This window comes from Mustela putorius, unplaced genomic scaffold (genome assembly GCF_011764305.1).
Source record: "Mustela putorius furo isolate JIRA1106 unplaced genomic scaffold, ASM1176430v1.1 tig00001063_pilon_pilon_pilon, whole genome shotgun sequence".
In the NCBI taxonomy this organism is placed as follows: domain Eukaryota; kingdom Metazoa; phylum Chordata; class Mammalia; order Carnivora; family Mustelidae; genus Mustela; species Mustela putorius.
The window spans coordinates 2,452,397-2,470,452 of NW_025421556.1; the positions used below are offsets into that span (position 1 = coordinate 2,452,397).

At 36.2% G+C, this 18,056-nt stretch overlaps 1 protein-coding gene across 2 annotated transcripts in view; it reads right to left on the reverse strand.

Annotated features, from left to right (window-relative positions):
- Nucleotides 1-18,056, reverse strand: part of FBXL17 (F-box and leucine rich repeat protein 17) — a 504,638-nt gene that overhangs the window by 329,642 nt on the left and 156,940 nt on the right. For both annotated transcript variants that reach the window (XM_004778265.2, XM_045087149.1), the window contains exon 5: nt 10,444-10,551. In XM_004778265.2, coding sequence (XP_004778322.2) covers nt 10,444-10,551 — 108 coding nt within the window. The remainder of the gene's footprint in view (nt 1-10,443; nt 10,552-18,056) is intronic.

Consider the following 18,056-nt stretch of genomic DNA (forward strand, 5'->3'; position numbering starts at 1 on the left):
TTGATTTATACACTGAAGTACTATTTTCTGATACAAAGAACTATATCCATCTGTAATTCTACCCTCTCAATATATTTTGCCCACCTACTAGTAAAAAGCTTCAACCAAATGAGATGAATTTAAAACAATAGCTGGTGTACATCTAACATATAATTTTAAATATCAAATTATGATTGACCCTAATAATATGTACTGAGTCACTTATACCTTCTCATATCAATGAAAAAAGCATGACCAAGATTTTTAAAAATTAAAAAATAAACAAGTAGACATGATAGCATGTTATTTTTAAACAGCCAAAACCATCTAAGATATAACTTAAACTAACTAGTAACTGATAACCAATAAGCCAAATAACTAATTCACAACGCCTTACTTAGTCAAATATTTGTCTTTACATTTGCCTCTGTGAACTGACATTACAGATATAGCACCGAGGAAACATTTAAGTTTTGTTTTGTACTAGGAGCATGTACAAAAACTGTCTTTCTTTAATTAAGCATCTAGCCCACTATCCTATTTTGGGGACTCACCACGACCTTGTAGCTTCCTTATTCTTTACTGTCACATAGCGAGCTGCCCCTGTCTCTCTAGCCATAGCTTATTGAGATCCATAACAGAAGTATGGCTAGGGATAGTCTGAGGAAGGGTCAAGACTAACCTAAATCTTACATTACGTGCAACTCTCTGCTTTGTGCTTTGATCTCCACTACTACAAGATGCTCTGAGAGGAAATAAATATTGGTTCTATTCTCTTAAGTGGGCTCTCATGTAAGAAACCTGGAATGATGCAGAGAGATATATTAGGGTCTAAACAGGAAAACAGAAACCACTATAAGTATTCATTAAATTACATGTAGGGAATTTCATTAAGGAAATTGGTTATTCCAGTGATGCAGAGGCTGAGAAGAACAACTGGAGAGGCCAGTATAAGCCAGAGATTTCACAACCACAGGAAGACTATACACCCCAAGGCTGGAGGGACAAAAGAAAGCCCGTGTTACTGGAACCGACAAGCTATGGCCATTCAATAGAAGCTGGAGCTGCAGAGGATCCATCCAGGGCTAGAACCATGGGAGAATATAAAGCTGTTGCCAGTAAATTACCTGAGACAGAAAGGGAGGGAGAGAAATACCCTAGTTTTTCCCTCCCTTCGGCCTGGCTGCCTCCCACTAAATGCAGCCTGGAGAATGAAGCCCCCGACGATGCAGAAATTAGAGAGAAAAAAGGATCTGAGGCTAACAAACCTAGGATCAGAACAAAGCAAACGGAAAGAAGGGGAAAGGGGGATCTGGTTTCCAACAATAAAAACAACGCAGTCAATCTAATGGGAGTTTTTTATAACAACCCAGAAGTATAATTATGCCAGAGTATTCCTGCAACTTGCTTGAGAAACACAGGGTGCTAACCAGCTTTGTTTTCTTCTTCAAGCCAGATGAAAGCTCTAAGAGTCATCACTTGCCCTGCTTTCTCAGGCACAAGGGTATTATTTAATTTTTAAAGATCCAAGATTGATAGCCAATTGCTGTTGAAAAAGTACCTCTGATCAAACATAATAACCAAGAATATCCTCTAGTGAATATAACAGAGAAAGTTCCAGTGGGAAGCTTTCTTTTGGAGGAAAAAAAAAAATGTTGACGGCCAATCATCCCACTAGGATATAATCAATGGAAGGGAAGTCTACAGTAGGGAAGCAGCTATGCTCCAAAAGGTTTTGTAAATATAGTGTGATCAACAGCTTTTGTGTAAATGCCTGTGATACCTCTGGGCTGGAGAGCAAACATGTGAGGAGCTCAACTGCCTTCGGTCAACGGACTCTACTGGCCTCTATTATTGGGCCAGTGTGTCTGGAGAAAAGGGAGCTCAGAACCAAACTTCATTACAAAAGTTATTGTGGAAAATAATGAGTAATACTATGTAAGGCCCAAATTCTGGTTAACTATTGAGGATTCAAGCTAAGATTTCAGAACACACACCCCTACTGTCACATAAATAAATCAGCTTTTGACTAACAGAGAGTTACTATGGAAATGAATTCCCTATTGTCCAAGAATGTGACCACAAGAAAGACACAACATAATTTATCTTCCTTTCAGTATCCAGGAGCCCCTTTAGATCTTCATTACAAACATCGCAGAGTGTTACACAAAATTGTAAAGAAAAATCTGACTATTTGGGTTCTGAGTAATGACTAATGATTGACATAGTGTGGGTGTGTACTGTGTTTAAGTGTGTGTGTGAATGAATATAAAATACGTTCATACACAGGCACTTCTCTGGGGCTGACAAGACCTGCCCAGGTGCAGTGAAAACAGTACTTAAGTAGGTAGCTAAATTAATTAAAAATAAGACACTGTTAAACATTGTATAATCATTCAAAACTATTAACTGAATACAACTATCAATGGTTTTATATAATTGAATATGTCCCTTAAATCAATTTGGATCCTATTTCGCTCTAATTCTCAATAAATATTCATTTTAAATTAATAAATGAGAGCTGCTTACTTTATTTTTTCTCAGTAATATATTTCCTCATTAAGTTTCATTATAGTTTATTCTCATTAGTCCCCAAATATATTTTCTCTAATTCGGGAAGTCTGTTCTGTCAGGGCCTCATCAGTGTCTACTATCACTATTTATGTATAAGCCACAAGACTAAGCAAAGTAGACTCACACTGGTCCCTAAATAAAATTTCTCTCACGAATCAGTGTGAACGAATTTGAAAGTCTAAGAAAGCATGAAAGCAACATCTCTTAATCTTTCTTAGATAAAGACTGACCTCATGTGTTAGAGACCAGATAAATAAAGTTGAAATCCTTTTTTATAAGGATATTTGCAGCAAAACCACAATTTAGGAATAATAAGTGTGTGATAAAAATTCAAGGAGTGAAATGGGGATAATATAAGCAAAGTAAAATAATATTTAAAATATAAAAGCCAAGATCCAAGAAAGGTCCTTTCAAAAAAGACTGCCAACTTTCCTCATTTTATATTATATATTTATACTAAGGCCTGAAGCAACCATTTTATCAAAGGATAGATACAACAAAGAAACTCATTTATTCCTTATACTTGTTAGGACTCTCACAAACTGAATCATTTGGAAGATGAATTCACTCATTTTACTAGTGTCACACTGCTACATCCTGCCGTTGTAGTTGTTGGAATGAAAATGCAGCAGAAACACATATACATTACAACTGGAGTATGAGTAACAGTTATAAAATATAAGAAGAGAAGCCTCATTGAACAGGGATTACTGATTTGACAAAATGAAAAACTAAAGGTGATATGTTGCTACAGCTTATGTAGACCTTATACTAATTTAGAAAAGTAAAAATCAAAGTCACTAATTCATGCAGTAATAATAAGGTACACAACAGTATATTCACCCAATTCAGTATATTGCTATAGTAGAAGTTACTTAAAATGATTTTATTAAAAATACTATTTTAGTTGTTCAGTGCATGAACTTAAATCATTAAATAACCCTTAAGGGACTCAGCAGGAAAAGGAAAACAAAACAAAACAACGAAGAGCTGACTCACAGTCATTAATCTTGAGGTTTAGCACTGGCACTCAGGTAGAAAGAAAGGTCACAAATATTTTAAATAAGATTTATTTTCACAAAAATTATTGTACATTTTTATTTTAATGAAAGAATAGGAGCAAATTAGGACTAAAGAGTTATAGGGGACTTTTGTACACCAAGATGAACATTTTTATTACTTTAGTTATTTTTCAACTACATCCTTAGTAACTTTCCAAGCACTCTTCCTCTACAACCCTAGATGTAGGATGATGCTATTATTTTTATTCTTATTTTATAGATGAGGAAACTGAGGCAAAGAAATTTGGTGATTTGCCCACAGTCATATAATCAGTAGTCATGCCCTTAGCTTTGATGACAGAAATAAGTGGTTACTGTCCATTGCAAAACTTCTAAAAAAAAAAAAAAATCGATTAATGGATCATGCCAGAACTAGATAATCATTGCCTATACTCTCAACATTCAGATTTTGGGCCTAACTCTTAAGCTCTGAACGGCTAAAAGGAACCAAAAGCATGGTCATCCAACAAACACCCCTTCATAATACTCACTGGCTCATACTCGCTATGAAATATTTTAAAGCTGAATGAATTTAAGAACATGTATTTTTTCCAATCTCAAAATAACATTCAAGTACTATAATTACTTAGAAACAAACGAAATTATAATATATGACTAAACACCAATATCACCTCTAAAGTAGCAAAATAATATGTTCTTCCTTTAGAATAAAGCATTCTAAACTGATCAGTTGCTTAGAAATTTAAAAGGCAAGAAAGGTCATCTTTCATTTCTAGTCTCTGGATACATAAGAAAAGGAAGAAAAAAATTGAGTTAGTTGCATGAATGAACATTCTTTCAGTTACTTATGTTAAATTGCCTGAAAAAGAATCAATTTTGTTTTCCTTTAGAAAACATTTCATACTTTCAACCATAAGCACTTTAAAAATAAGTGGGTTTTTTTTTAAGTTCTTTAAATATGATTGTGGTCCAAGAAAATATCAGAAGTTTGGGCATTTTGTTTAGTTGTCTGTTACCTTTCCAAAAAAATTCTGTTTAAAAACAGAAACAAACAAACATCAAAAATTTCAACCAAACCCACACATGACATAGCCTAAAAATTCAGATCATGATTTTAAATTGAATAAAGCAACAATAAGATCTAATGTAGCATCAGAGTTAATATTATTAACTGACTAATGCTTTGTAATATTTCATAGTCTTATTATATTATTCATATTTTAAAATATTATTATTAACACTCACAACCTTAAAAATATATCAGCAATCTAAAAAAATACATTGACCTCTAAGTTATGGCAAATATGAATTTTTATATGTCACAAAATAAAAATGAACTTTTGATCAAATATTCTTCTCTATCTTACTTAGTAGTCATTTAAAATAAGATCTAATAAAAGATTAAAATCATTTGGGGGTGGGGTGCTGGGGTGGCTCAGTCCTTAAGCATGTGCCATTGGCTCAGGTCATGATCCCAGGATCCTGGGATGGAGCCCCACATCCGGCTCCCTGCTCAGTAGGAAGCATGTGTCTCTCTGTCAAATACATAAATAAAATCTTTTTAAAAAATAAATAAATAAAAATAAATAAAATCATTTGGGGGCACCTGGATGGCTCAGTCTGTTAAGCATCTACTTTTGGCTTAGGTCAAGATTTCAGGGAGCCTGCTTCTCCCTCTCTCCTTCTACCCCCCCCCCCCCATGCTTCTGCACTCTCTCTCTCTCAAATAAATAAAATATATTTTTTTAATGATTAAAATCATTTGAACTGATTTGATGTAAACTCACAGTGAATTTGTGGCATTAAATTCATGAACCCACAGCATTTCTGTAGTTTGTGCTCTAACTACAGATAAAAATAAATTGCCACATTGACATTTCAGTTTCCATAAGTCCATTATTCAACTGATTTTTAAATTAATATTATATGTTAATATACATTATTATCTTAAAAATTTCCAATATTATACATTCTTAAAAGTATGATATTGAATAGTATGATTTTATCATGTTTAATATCAACATTTTTAATTTTTTGACCCCTAAAAAGCTATTTTTATCATTATGGAAATTTTCAAATGTAAATAAGGGTAATGAGAATAAGGTAATAAAACCCCATGTCCTATAACCCATTGGAGGGAAGGTTTTTAAATATAAATGTAATTTTTTAAAGAGATATAGGGGTATTCAGGTTATGTACTTCTTCTTGAGTGAGTTTTGGTATCTGTGTCTTTCTTTCTTTATTTTTTTTTTTTTGGTGTCTGTGTCTTTCAAACAAATTTTTCATTTCATCTGTTTTTTTTTTAATTTCTAGGCATAAACATGTATAATATTCCCTTATCCTTTTTATATCTGTAGAACCCATAGTTCTCTTGTGATATTGGCAAGTCGTGTCTTCTTTTTCTTTCTCTCTCTCTCTCTCTTTTTCCTTTTCTTAATTAGTCTAAATAGAAATTTATCAATTTTATCTATTTTATCATAGAACCAGCTTTTGGTTTTAATAATTTTTTCTTTTATTCTTGTTTTCCATTTCATTGACTTCCCTTCAATCTTTATTACTTCCTTGCCTCTGCTTACTTTGAGTTTAGTTTGCTCTTTTTCCTTAAGTTTCAGAAGGTAGAAGTTCATGAAGTAGAAAGTCACTAATTTGAGATCTCCCCTTAGCACTTAGGTGCTAAGTGCTATTAATTTTACATAAAGTGTATTTTAGCAGCATCACATTAAATCGTCACTATTTTGTTTTCATTCTCATTCAGTTCAAAATACTTGTTATTATCTCTTGATTTCTTCACTACTCTTGGGTTATTTAGAATTGGGTGCTCAAAGGAGATCAATCTAAAGACCTCTGGGATTTCCTACATAGTTCTCAATGGACTTCTCTCCACTCCAATACTCTGTTCTCCGAACTTTGGCTGTCTTGGTCTCCTGGACTTTGTTTTGTCTCAACTCAAGAGTGTCTGCTGAGTTTTGTCTGCGTTACCCTCCTTGTGCTACAAACCGGAACTTCCTTCTATACATTAGATGGAGGTAGTCATAGGACTGCTCTTGCTTCTCAATATCTCAGGGATCACTATCCTTAGTTGTCTGAAATCCAGTGTGTTAAAGCAGGGAGCCTGCCTCCTCCTCTCTATCTCTCTGTCTACTTGTGATCTCTGTCAAATAAATAAATAATTTTTTTTTAAAAGACTACTGTTTCATGTATTTTATCTAGTTTTGGGGGATGTTTCAGGGAAAAGAGTAAATCTAGTCCCTATTACACCATCTTAGTTGGAAAAAGAAATACAGGGATTTTTTTTAATATATCATTATGAATCCACAATTTTTATACATTTGATTTGCTTTAATCCACTGCAGTCATTTCCCTTCTCAATGCTCGAAGTATGCCAACCTAGCCCAGTGGGAACCACTTCATGTTCGTTTTGGTCTTTTTGACATGTTTCTACTAGTTCCTTTAGTGGCAAATGATACTGAGGCACTACAGTCTAAATATAAGGGGTTGATTACATATTTGCATTTGTTGAATCCATTTTTAAAATATAGGAGGGAGACCAAGATAGAAATATTTTTTATTTATAAATAGGTACAACTGCAGTGAAAAAAACAAACACATCTGTGTTGGAGAAGACTCAACTATCACAAATAACAAGTCATAACGTTCTCAACTGTTAAATGGAGACCTTGAAAGTTCTTAGTATTGCTTCCTAAATATGGATCTAAAGTTTCCAAACACAATCTAGTGAAACTGACATTATCTTCTCAACTTGGGTGCATTAAATCTTAGCTATTTCTGGACTCTAATTTACAGTCATAGGGGCCTAGGAGGAAGAGTTCTTACTCCAATATTGTTTAATATTAGCAGAATTCCTCTGAAGACTAAAGGTGTGTCATCAGTAAATATTGCATAGTGAATAAGAGTCTAGCCAATGCTGAGCACATCAAAGTAAAATTAGGCCCAAGGAACCATAGTTATAGGATATCAACATTCTTCCACCTATTCCCAATCTTCTGTCTTCTTGCCCTTGGTGTAACAATCTGAGCTGTCACAAATCCCTAATTTTTCTTTCTAAATTACTAAAGACTTGACATTTCTTAGTTTCAGGGAGAGCCCCGCATAGTCCCTTCCAGGTCAATGATTCTTAAATGTGTACATTCTTCTGGCTACAAGTAACTCTAGAAAGAGATCATCTAATTCAGGCATATCTCTTTATTGACAGGAAACTAAGGCATGGAGATTTTATACCATTTGCCTTTTAGCAAACTGAGAGCCCAAGACTTAGAAAAGTAGTATGTTGGAGAGAATTTCTAAACCATATAAAATTAAACAGCTTTAGACCACTAGCTCTCAATACTCTCTATCTCACATCTCTGTAATCACTTACTTAAAAATAACAAACCATGATGATAATAAGGATAACACAGTTTCCCAGGAGCATTTATATATTAATAAACATTTTGAAAATGTAAATTATATTTTGTGTAATATCATAGTATGAAAACTATCAGAATGCAAATATTTTAACAAAAAAAGCTTTCATTTTAGTAAATCCTGAGTTCTCCTAATTTTCAAAAGATGAAACAATTAAAACAGCTTTATAGAAGCTATGCATGCTTAAAATGTTACCTTGCCTTCACTTGATTCCAGGAAACTAAGCAATACTATGCCACAAACCAGTCTTCTCATCAAAGCAAAAGACTTTGTTGAGCAACAAAGATGTTTCTCAAAAGTTTGTGGACCAGCTTTGATATTAATCCAGTAGATTCAGACTACTGGCAGTCCAAACCAACAGTTCTGGCCTATCATCTTCAGAAGGACATTCTCAGTAATTTGAGCCTTCCAACACAGACATTTGCCATTTGCTATAGCTGCTATTTTGTTACAGGGAGTTAATCTGATCTTTTAAGTATCAGTGTACCATAATTTTTGGCCATCTCAGAATGCTCAGGGAAGCACTTACTGATCTAATAAGTCTTGTTTTGTCTTTAATGAGTACAGTTTCAAGTGATCATAAAAATTCCACATATGGTCATTATAACACTTGTTGTGCACAATCTGTTCATCCAAAGGCATTTCTACTCTACACTATAAACAACATTAGATGTGACTAGAAAAACGTCATCCACCAAGATGTTCAGGCCAAGGTTATAGGAAATGACTAAAAATTATGGTTATGTATGGTCCTGGTTACACTAAGATATTCTGGAAGAACAATAATTGAGACTAACGTGCTTTTCTTTTCCAGTAGTTTTATGCTCTGATCCTCAAAATACAATTAAAGCTCATCAATTATCAATCACTAGAGACAAGAAAAATCATAGGATGTTTCAGACACACTAGACCAAAACAGTGATTTGCTATTTTTTCCTCAAATCTTGCTCTGACTTTTCAGCAACTTAGATATCACAAAATGCATTTTAGTACTAGCAGCTAACATTTACTTAGCATTTACTGCAATCTCCATACTGAGGCAAGGGCCTTGCATATATTATTTCAATTAATACCCTGAAAAATAATTTCTCCACTTAGTTAATAAGTGCCAGAGCCACGATCCAAACTCAAGCTAACAATAGAGCCCAGGCTCCTAACCACTGTGCCTTACTGCCAGAGTTCATTGTTTTGTTTTGTTTTGTTTTGTCTTTTGGTTTGGGGTGTGTGTGTGTGTGTGTGTGTGTGTGTGTGTGTGTGTTGGTTTTTGATTTTGTTTTTTCACCAGAGTCCTAAGTAACTCACAATCATTTGCTCTTTTCCTAGAAAGGAAAGACTAAGATTATCTCCCATTAAACCGTAAGCTTAAAGAGACCTGAAGAGACCAAACCCAAAGAGACCTGGGATCTCACCTGTTTTATTTCAACATTGTGCTATTAACACAGCAGTTGCCTAATAGTAATGAAATGAGGAAAGGGTGAATGAAAAGGTTACTCAGCTATTAAGTATGAATGGCAAGATTCATACCCATTCTCCTAAGTACTATATGGGACAGTTAAAATCTATTCAGTGACAAATCTCAGATAATACACGGATAAATTTTATAATAGCCAGTTTTCCATTACATTACACACACGTAAGAATTTAGTCCTAATTATTTTAAAGCTCTGGAGTGAAGATGGCACATAAGTGAGAGGTTACAAAGGAAGTGGCATTGTCATCATTGCTAAAATGTAAGATTTCATATATTTGGTATAAAAGTGAACTCTTTGAACTAGAAGGTTAATTTCTGACACAGATTTACCTCTCTTTTCACCTTTCATGTTCAGCTTAATCATATGCACTGGCCATATGCACTTCTTAAAAGCCAAATGCTCAGAGGACCTAATTATATGTAAGCAATTAAAACCTTAACCAAAATATATTCTAAATGCAATAAGTTAATGTTTAAATAATTTTTAATGCATATATTTCATAGTCATTAGCAATGAAAAAGCAAAAAAGTAAGCTTCTTGTTTAAATGAGTGTCCCATTTAAGAAAAGCTAAGTTTGGTACTGTTGCTTTAAACTGATTTTAACTATCAAACCCTAGTACACTTCTGTAATGGTCTGACTATTCCTCACTCAAGTACATTCAACAATGCTAGGGCTCTGATATGAATGAAGGAAACACTAAGGAAGGGGCACCTGGGTGGCTCAGTTGGTTAAGCATCTGCCTTCAGCTCAGGTCAAGATCTCAGGGCCCTAGATTGAGCCCCGCATCACAGGGCTGCCTGTTTAGCCAGCAGTCTGCTTCTACCTCTCCCTCACCTCTGCCCACCCCACCACTCGTGCTCATGCTCTCTCTCTGTCTCTCTCTCAAATAAATAAATAAAATCTCTTTAAAAATAAAAAAAGAAGAAGAAGAAAGAAAGAAACACTAAGGAGATGGAGCCATGGCACCTACCTTGGTAAGGTGAATGACTCCTTTAGAAGTAACTGAACAACCCATGAAGCCAACGTACTGAAGTTCAGGACAGTGCTCAGCAAATGCTTTCACCGACTGGTCTGTCACCTAGGGAAGAGACGTGAAGAACATTATTTAAGGTGGTGTTCCAGTCAGTTTAAGGATCTGGCTCCTGCAAATTCCCTCTGCCGTACCTTGTATCATTAATATTTCCCTTTCCATTGGAGCATTTGAATCTGTATACAAACATGCAGCAATATCCCCTGTGAGTTTTTTTAAGTTTATGTTTAAGCTCTACACCCAACATGGGACTCAAACTCACAACCTCAAGATCATGAGTCTCATGCTCTTCTGACTGAGCCAGCCAGGGACCCCTCTCCTGCAGTTAAAAAATATTCTTCCTTCGTCTTATGTCCCTTTTTCTCTATCACCCCCCCCTTTTTATTTACTTCTTCATAGAAAACATCTCAAAGATGCCAATGTCTCTCTCTACTATCACTTCTTCCTATCCAATCTCTCTCAATGTATAGATTTCCTACTGATATATAATTCTCATACTATAAAATTCACCCTTTCAAAAGGTACAGTTCAGTGGTTTGTAGCATATCCACAGGTTATGCAATCATCACCAATGTCTAATTCCAGAACATGCTCATCACCCCCAAAAGAAACCCCATGTCCAATAGTAGACCCTTCCCTCTCCCACCCCTTACCCTCAACCCATGGCAACTTTCAGTCTCTAAGGATTTGCCAAGTCTGAACTTTTTTTTATAATGCAAATTATATAACTGGTCCCTAAAATGCAACAACAGTCTCTTTATAAGTTTTCTCCCTTCAAGTGTTTCTTCCAAGGAATCTGATTTTTGCCCCTCGCTGCTTCAAATTCTTTAAATTTGGGTGGTTGGAGGTTAATTCTATATGTCAACTTGACTATACCATGGGGTGCCCAAATATTTGATTAAAGAGTATTCTTGGGTATGTCTGTGAGGATATTTCTGATAAGATGACCATTTGAAATGGTAAACTGAGTAAAGCAGACTGTCCTCCCCAATGTGAGTGGGCCTCATCCAATCCATTTGAGTGAGGTATGAATAGGACAAAAAAATTGAGTAAGGGAGAATTTGCTCGCTCTCTCTCTCTCTCTCTCTTGCTCTTTCTCTATCTGACTACCTTCAAGCTGAGACATCAGTCTCCTACCTTCAGATTCAAACTTGGACTGGAACTTACACTGTTGGCTCTACTGGTCCTTATGCCTTTAGACCCAGATTAGAACTATATCGTCAACTTTCCTGTGTCTCCAGATTGCGACCTCAGATTTTGGAATTCCTTGGCTTCTATAAATGTTTGAGCCAATTCCTTACAATAATCTCTCTATAGAAACACACACATATACCCTCATACAGATTCTGTTTCTCGAAAGAACCCTGACTAATGTAATGCATATTAGAATCCCCTGAGGAGTTCATTAAAACCTTAGAACCAAAAAGGGTGAGGCTAAAACTTCTGTATTTTTAAAAAGACTGTAGGTGTTTGAAAGCTTGAGATCCCAGTGTTGCAAAGAAGTTACCTTGACAGCCTTTGACATTTCTGCCTGGCCCTGCTTTAAACAAAGGGCAGAGTGAAATTCCTTTTTTTCCCTACTCCCAACACCACCTCTGGGAAAATTTCAATGTATAAAATTATCTTCGTTAATTATAATAAAATTTTCTTCACTATTCTACAAAGGGTAATTTATAAAAGAAGGTCCCAATATTTTCTACCATAGGCTTAATTTCAGATTCACTTTCTTCACAGTCAAGATGATAGCAACAAGTTAAACACCTTTGTTAGTTTATCAAATAGCAGCGACAATTCTCCTTTGCATTAGCTTTATTATGGGTGCCTCCTTGTATCTTCCTTATCTATTCTGAATAGATATTGAAAAATAAAGGTATGTGGGTAGCATCAATTCTAAAACAATCACAAGAACATTTTCCTAAAATAATGAAACCAACAGCATCCATGGTACATCTGATAAAAGATTAATTCTGCCCTCAAAAGTAAAGTATGCTTTAGCATATTAAGACTAAGGATGCCATTGATAAATTAAAAATGGGCCTTCCTGACACTCAGCCTTCTAAAAACATTATGTTAACAAAGAATGTTTCAGGCACTAAAATTGCCTAAAGCCTCAATGGAAACCAATTTCTATTTTTTTTTTTATAAGGGGGTGGGGGCTAACAGAGGTTAATACATGCTATCAGTTTGTTAAATACCCTGCACAATTTCAATCTAACATCTAGCCTTTCCTGTATCCATCTTCAAGGAAGGAAGAGGAACTCCAATAAGGATTAAGGACACAAGAAAGCTCAGGTATAAGGTGTTAAATCTTTCACAGAGAAGAAAAAAGGGTATTACAAATTTGGTTTGCCAGTCTTTCTCATTCAGCTCATGCAATCAGAATAAGGGAGCTCAGAGGGAGATTCCAGTATCAACGAAGTCCTAGAAGTCAAGTAAAACCGAGTTAGTTCTTGGGGGTATAGAAACACTCGTAGGCTTGAGTGTGTTTTAAGAGACTAATAAAAGGGCCTCGAAGATTTGGGTGGGGTCTGGTTCCATTCCCAAGGATAGAAGATCAGTTAGAAATGGGAGGCTAAACGTCTGGCAAAAATAAGTATTGATTACAAAATGCAGGTACTGGTGAGTGTCAGCTTCTCTGAGACCCTGCAGCCTGACTGCCTCTTTTCAAATCCCTGGTGGGCTACTTATTAGCTGTGTGCTTTTAAGCAAGTCCTTTCATCACTCTGCACTTTTTTCCTTCTATATGACAGACAAAATAATAGTACCTAGCTCACAGGGTAAAATATGAGGGTAGATAATGCATGTAAAATGTTTTGAACAGTGCAAGGTACATTGTAATTGCCCAATACATCTTAGCTATTATCATCATAACAACCACATGTTCTCCATTCTTTAGTATTCTAATTCTTAGCCAGGACTAAGGGGTTGTCATGTGTAAGAAAATAATTTCAAAAAAAAAGTATGGTCAAAGTATGCTAGCTTATTCTCCTACTTATTCCAAGAAATACTGATCATAATTTGGGGGCTCTAGGTTATGGGCTAAACTGTGGGATCAGAGTGAGGGAAACATAGAAGTTTATTATTGACTCATTATGGTAAAAAGAATCCCATTTTGTTAAGTTTCTCAGCCTGGACTATACATCAGAATCACCTGAAGAGCTTCCCGATTTAATTTCTGGCAGAGAACTGTATCAGTTTTATTCTGAAAGCTCCCCAAGAGAGCCTAATGTGCAGCCTGGGTTATGAAGAAGTTTCAAGGCCTTTCATTCAAAGTGCAGTCCTCAAACCAATAGCAATGGCATCACTTGGGGCTTGTTAAAAATGCAAAATCTCAGGGCGCCTGGGTGGCTCAGTGGGTTAAGCCGCTGCCTTTGGCTCAGGTCATGTTCTCAGGGTCCTGGGATCGAGTCCCGCATCGGGCTCTCTGCTCAGCAGGGAGCCTGCTTCCTCCTCTCTCTCTCTCTGCCTGCATCTCTGCCTACTTGTGATCTCTCTCTGTCAAATAAATAAATAAAATCTTAAAAAAAAAATGCAAAATCTCAGACCTCACCACAGACCTACTGATTCTTAATCTGCATTCTTACTAAGATCCGCAGATGATTTTTTTTTAAAGATTTTATTTATTTATTCGACAGAAAGAGATCACAAGTAGGCAGAGAGGAAGGCAGAGAGAGAGGAGGAAGCAGGTTCCCTGCTGAGCAGAGAGCCCGATGCGGGACTCGATCCCAGGACGCTGAGATCATGACCTGAGCCGAAGGCAGCGGCTTAACCCACTGAGCCACCCAGGCGCCCCCAGATGATTTTTTTAAATAAGTAATCTCTACACGCAATGTAGGGCTCAAATTTATAACCCTAAGATCAAGAGTCTCATGCTTCACGGACTAAGCTAGCCAGGCACCCCCAAGGTGATTCATATGCAGCAGAAGCTTGAGAAATACTGCTGAAGAGACAAGGGACTATGTTGTCTTCTTGGGGACATAAGGAAGCAAAAAACTGGGAGCTATCTCATAACCCAAGCACTATGGGGAATTTTTTAAACAGCCTTATTGAATTATAATTTATATACCATAAAAATTCACCCATTTGAAGGCATAATTCATTGAATTTTAGTAACTTATATAGCTGTGCAACCATCACCACAATCCAAGTTTAAACTGCTTCCATTACACCACTTCCAAAATCCCCTTTATCCATTTTGCCCATATGCAGTTAATCACAGCTCCCCTCCCAGGCAAAACGGTGACCCGCTTTCTGTCGCTGTATGTTTGCCTTTTCTAGAAATTCCATATGAAAAGAATTATACCATAAGCAGTCTTTTGTTTCTAGCTTCTTTCACTAGCATAGTGTTTTGGAGGTTCATCTTTGCTGCTACATGTATCAGTTGTTGGCTCATTTTATTGCTGAGCAGAATTCCATTATATAGCGACAATACCTTTTGTTTATCTGTTCACCAGACAATAAATATTTGAATTGTCTCCAGTTTGAGCTTTAATAAATAATGCTGCTGTGATCATCCACATGCAATACTTTGTATGGACATATATTTTCATTTCTCTAGAAGCAGATAAATATCTAGAAGCAGAATTTCTGAGTCATGTAAGTTTCATTTTTTACATGTCCTAAAAACTGGGTTGTCTTCTTAAGTTGTAAGAGCTCTTTATATACTCTGGATACAAAGTCCTTTATCAGATATTTGTTTCATAAATATTTTTTTCCACTCTGTGCCTTGTCTTTTCATTTTCTTAATGGTAGGCTTATTTTAGCTCTAACATTTAGGTCTATGGTCCTCTACGAGTTAATTTTTGTAAGTAGTGCAAAGGTGATATTCTTTTTTTTTTTTCAGACAAACATCCAATTGTCCTAGCACCATTTGTTTAAAAAACCGTATCCTATGGAGGAATGTTAAAAAGCTCCAGCTTGGGGAATGCCTGGGTGGCTCGGTCTGTTGAGTCTCACAGTCCTGAGTTCGAGCGGCAAGTTGGTCTCCACCCTAGGCATGGAGCCTCTTAGGGGAAAAAACCAAAACAAAACAAACCCAAACATGAGTATGAGCTGTGTGCAGAGATTGAATACATAGTCCAAAATCACATTTATAAACAGCTACTCTCCAAGCAAAATTAGTGACCCTGAACTGCTCATCTTCTGCTCTTTCTCTTCTAGCCAAGAGTTTTTTAGTCATATATGGCCATCATATATGGCATATAAAAGTCATATATGGTCAAATAAAAACAAAACAAAACTCCAGCCTGGTATGGTTGGCCCTGGAGGATCATATTTGCTCACAGACTGTGGGAAAACCAGGCAGCAGACAATAATTTATAGGCAAACAGAAATGTAGCTCAGGTTTTAGAAAGAAACATCATAAAAGAAGGAAAGAATGAGATCAGCTTGCAAAGAAAATTTTGATCTCTTAGTCAAAGTTGTGATGGAAAGAGGAAGATGAGCCTCAAATTCAATAGTGTTATCTCTTTACATGGCAGAGGTACAGAAGGATCATATCCCTAAATTGGCATTCAAAAGCCACACTTTTACATCTGCAAAGGAGGGTGCAGATACATTTAGTGTCACAAAGACAAAAGCATTGGTGGTAAGGAATGTCTGTTGTGTCTTCAAGGTTGAGAGAACCATTAAAAGCCTAAATAATACAAACCTGCACAAAGATTCTAGTAGAGTTTCAGTTTGTGAATCTTAAGGGGGCCTTCTCCAGTGGCTAACATAGAAGCAAATGAAAACCAATACTGCAGGGGGCAGAAAGGAAGAGGAAGCTATTGTTCACAAACTCCTGGGAGCTGCACTGAATCAGATTATCTTTTTTTATGAAATCTAACATGGGGACAAGAGAGAAACATTTTCAGGAGGTAGAAATAATGGTCTATAAAATTCTAATACCGGGGGCGCCTGGGTGGCTCAGTGGGTTAAAGCCTCTGCCTTCGGCTCAGGTCATGATCCCAGGGTCCTGGGATCGAGCCCCGCATCGGGCTCTCTGCTCCTTGGAGAGCCTGCTTCCTCCTGTCTCTCTGCCTGTCTCTCTGCCTACTTGTCATCTCTATCAAATAAATAAATAAAAAATCTTAAAAAAAAAAAATTCTAATACCGGGGAGAAGTGTAATAGTCACTATGGTGGAGATGGCTATATATGACTAAAAAACTCTTGGCTGGAAGAGAAAGAGCAGAAGATGAGCAGTACAGGGTCACTAATTTGCTTGGAGAGTAGCTGTTTATAAATGTGATTTTGGACTATGTATTCAATCTCTGCACACAGCTCATACTTGGTAAAGATTTGGGGTACTAGTAGCCAGAGTTGAAGAGGGAGTAGGTAATAAAACAGCTAGGATAAAAATGGCTGTATTTATTAAGGCCTTATCCTACGCCAACCTTAAGTCCTGTCTCTGCATCATTTGGAATCTTCATTACAACTGCAAGAGGCATGGCTATTTCCATTTCATAGGTGACCAACATAACCCTATTAGAGACTGACTTCCCCAAAATTACACAACTAAAAGGTGTCAAAAATGTGGAGCTTAAACTTCATTCTTTAAGGTTTTGAAACTCAAGTTCTTTACCTTATACAACATAGGTTTTGATTTATTTCATGGTGCTAATCTCACTCAAATGCAAGAGCAAATTCAAGGCCTTCCCTTCGGCCCAAAGAAACAGAGTAGCAGGGGTCAAGGAACAATGGCTCTACTTTTCAAAGAGTTTTCTAAGAGAAGTTCTACCCTTGACTACTTATTTCATCTCTGCAAATAAAATAGGTATGGTGCCAACACTGTGATAGTCTTCTATATCCTGAGAACCCTCCCAAAAGAGGGAAGCATAGGAGAACATTGGATAATCTAATTCAGAAGTGTTGAAGAAGCAGGATTAATAGTAGTGAATTATACAGTCACAGAAGTAAAATTGGTAATCCAAGAAAATGCCTTCATCTAGAAAGAATTAAAATTTTAAAAAAGAACAAAAAAAAAATAAGGATGGGAGAAGCTTTTATAGAAATTTCAGGATTCTAAATGAAGAGATGCAATCTTATTCTTATTTTAACACTTAAAAGTTTCCTTGGAATATGGGAGAAGAGATCCCTCTTTTTCAGATATCTGGGAATGAAAGGACTTTGTAGTATTAATTCTAAAAAGGTGGAGCAACCTTTGGACATGTTTATACTGCTGGCATTCGAGCATGTACATGAGTGTACTAATATAAAACTATTTCTTGACCTTGCTCAAAAAACTTTTTAAAAAGTTTATTTTTCTTAGACTTCACCTGAAACCTAGTCATCCAGGACCCAGCAATACATACTTTAAATAAGTTTTCTTAATGATTCTTGCAGAATCATTCCAGAAACAGTCCTATTTGGGGGGTCTCTTTTTAAAGATTTTACTTAACATAAAGTATAATATTAGTTTCAGGTGTACAGTTTAGTGATTTAACACTTACCTACATCATCCAGTACTCATCACGAGTGCATTCCTTAATTCCCATCCCCTATTTAACCCATCCTCCCACCATCTTCCCTCCTGCTAACCATCAGTTTGTTCTCTGTAGTTAAGAGTCTGTTT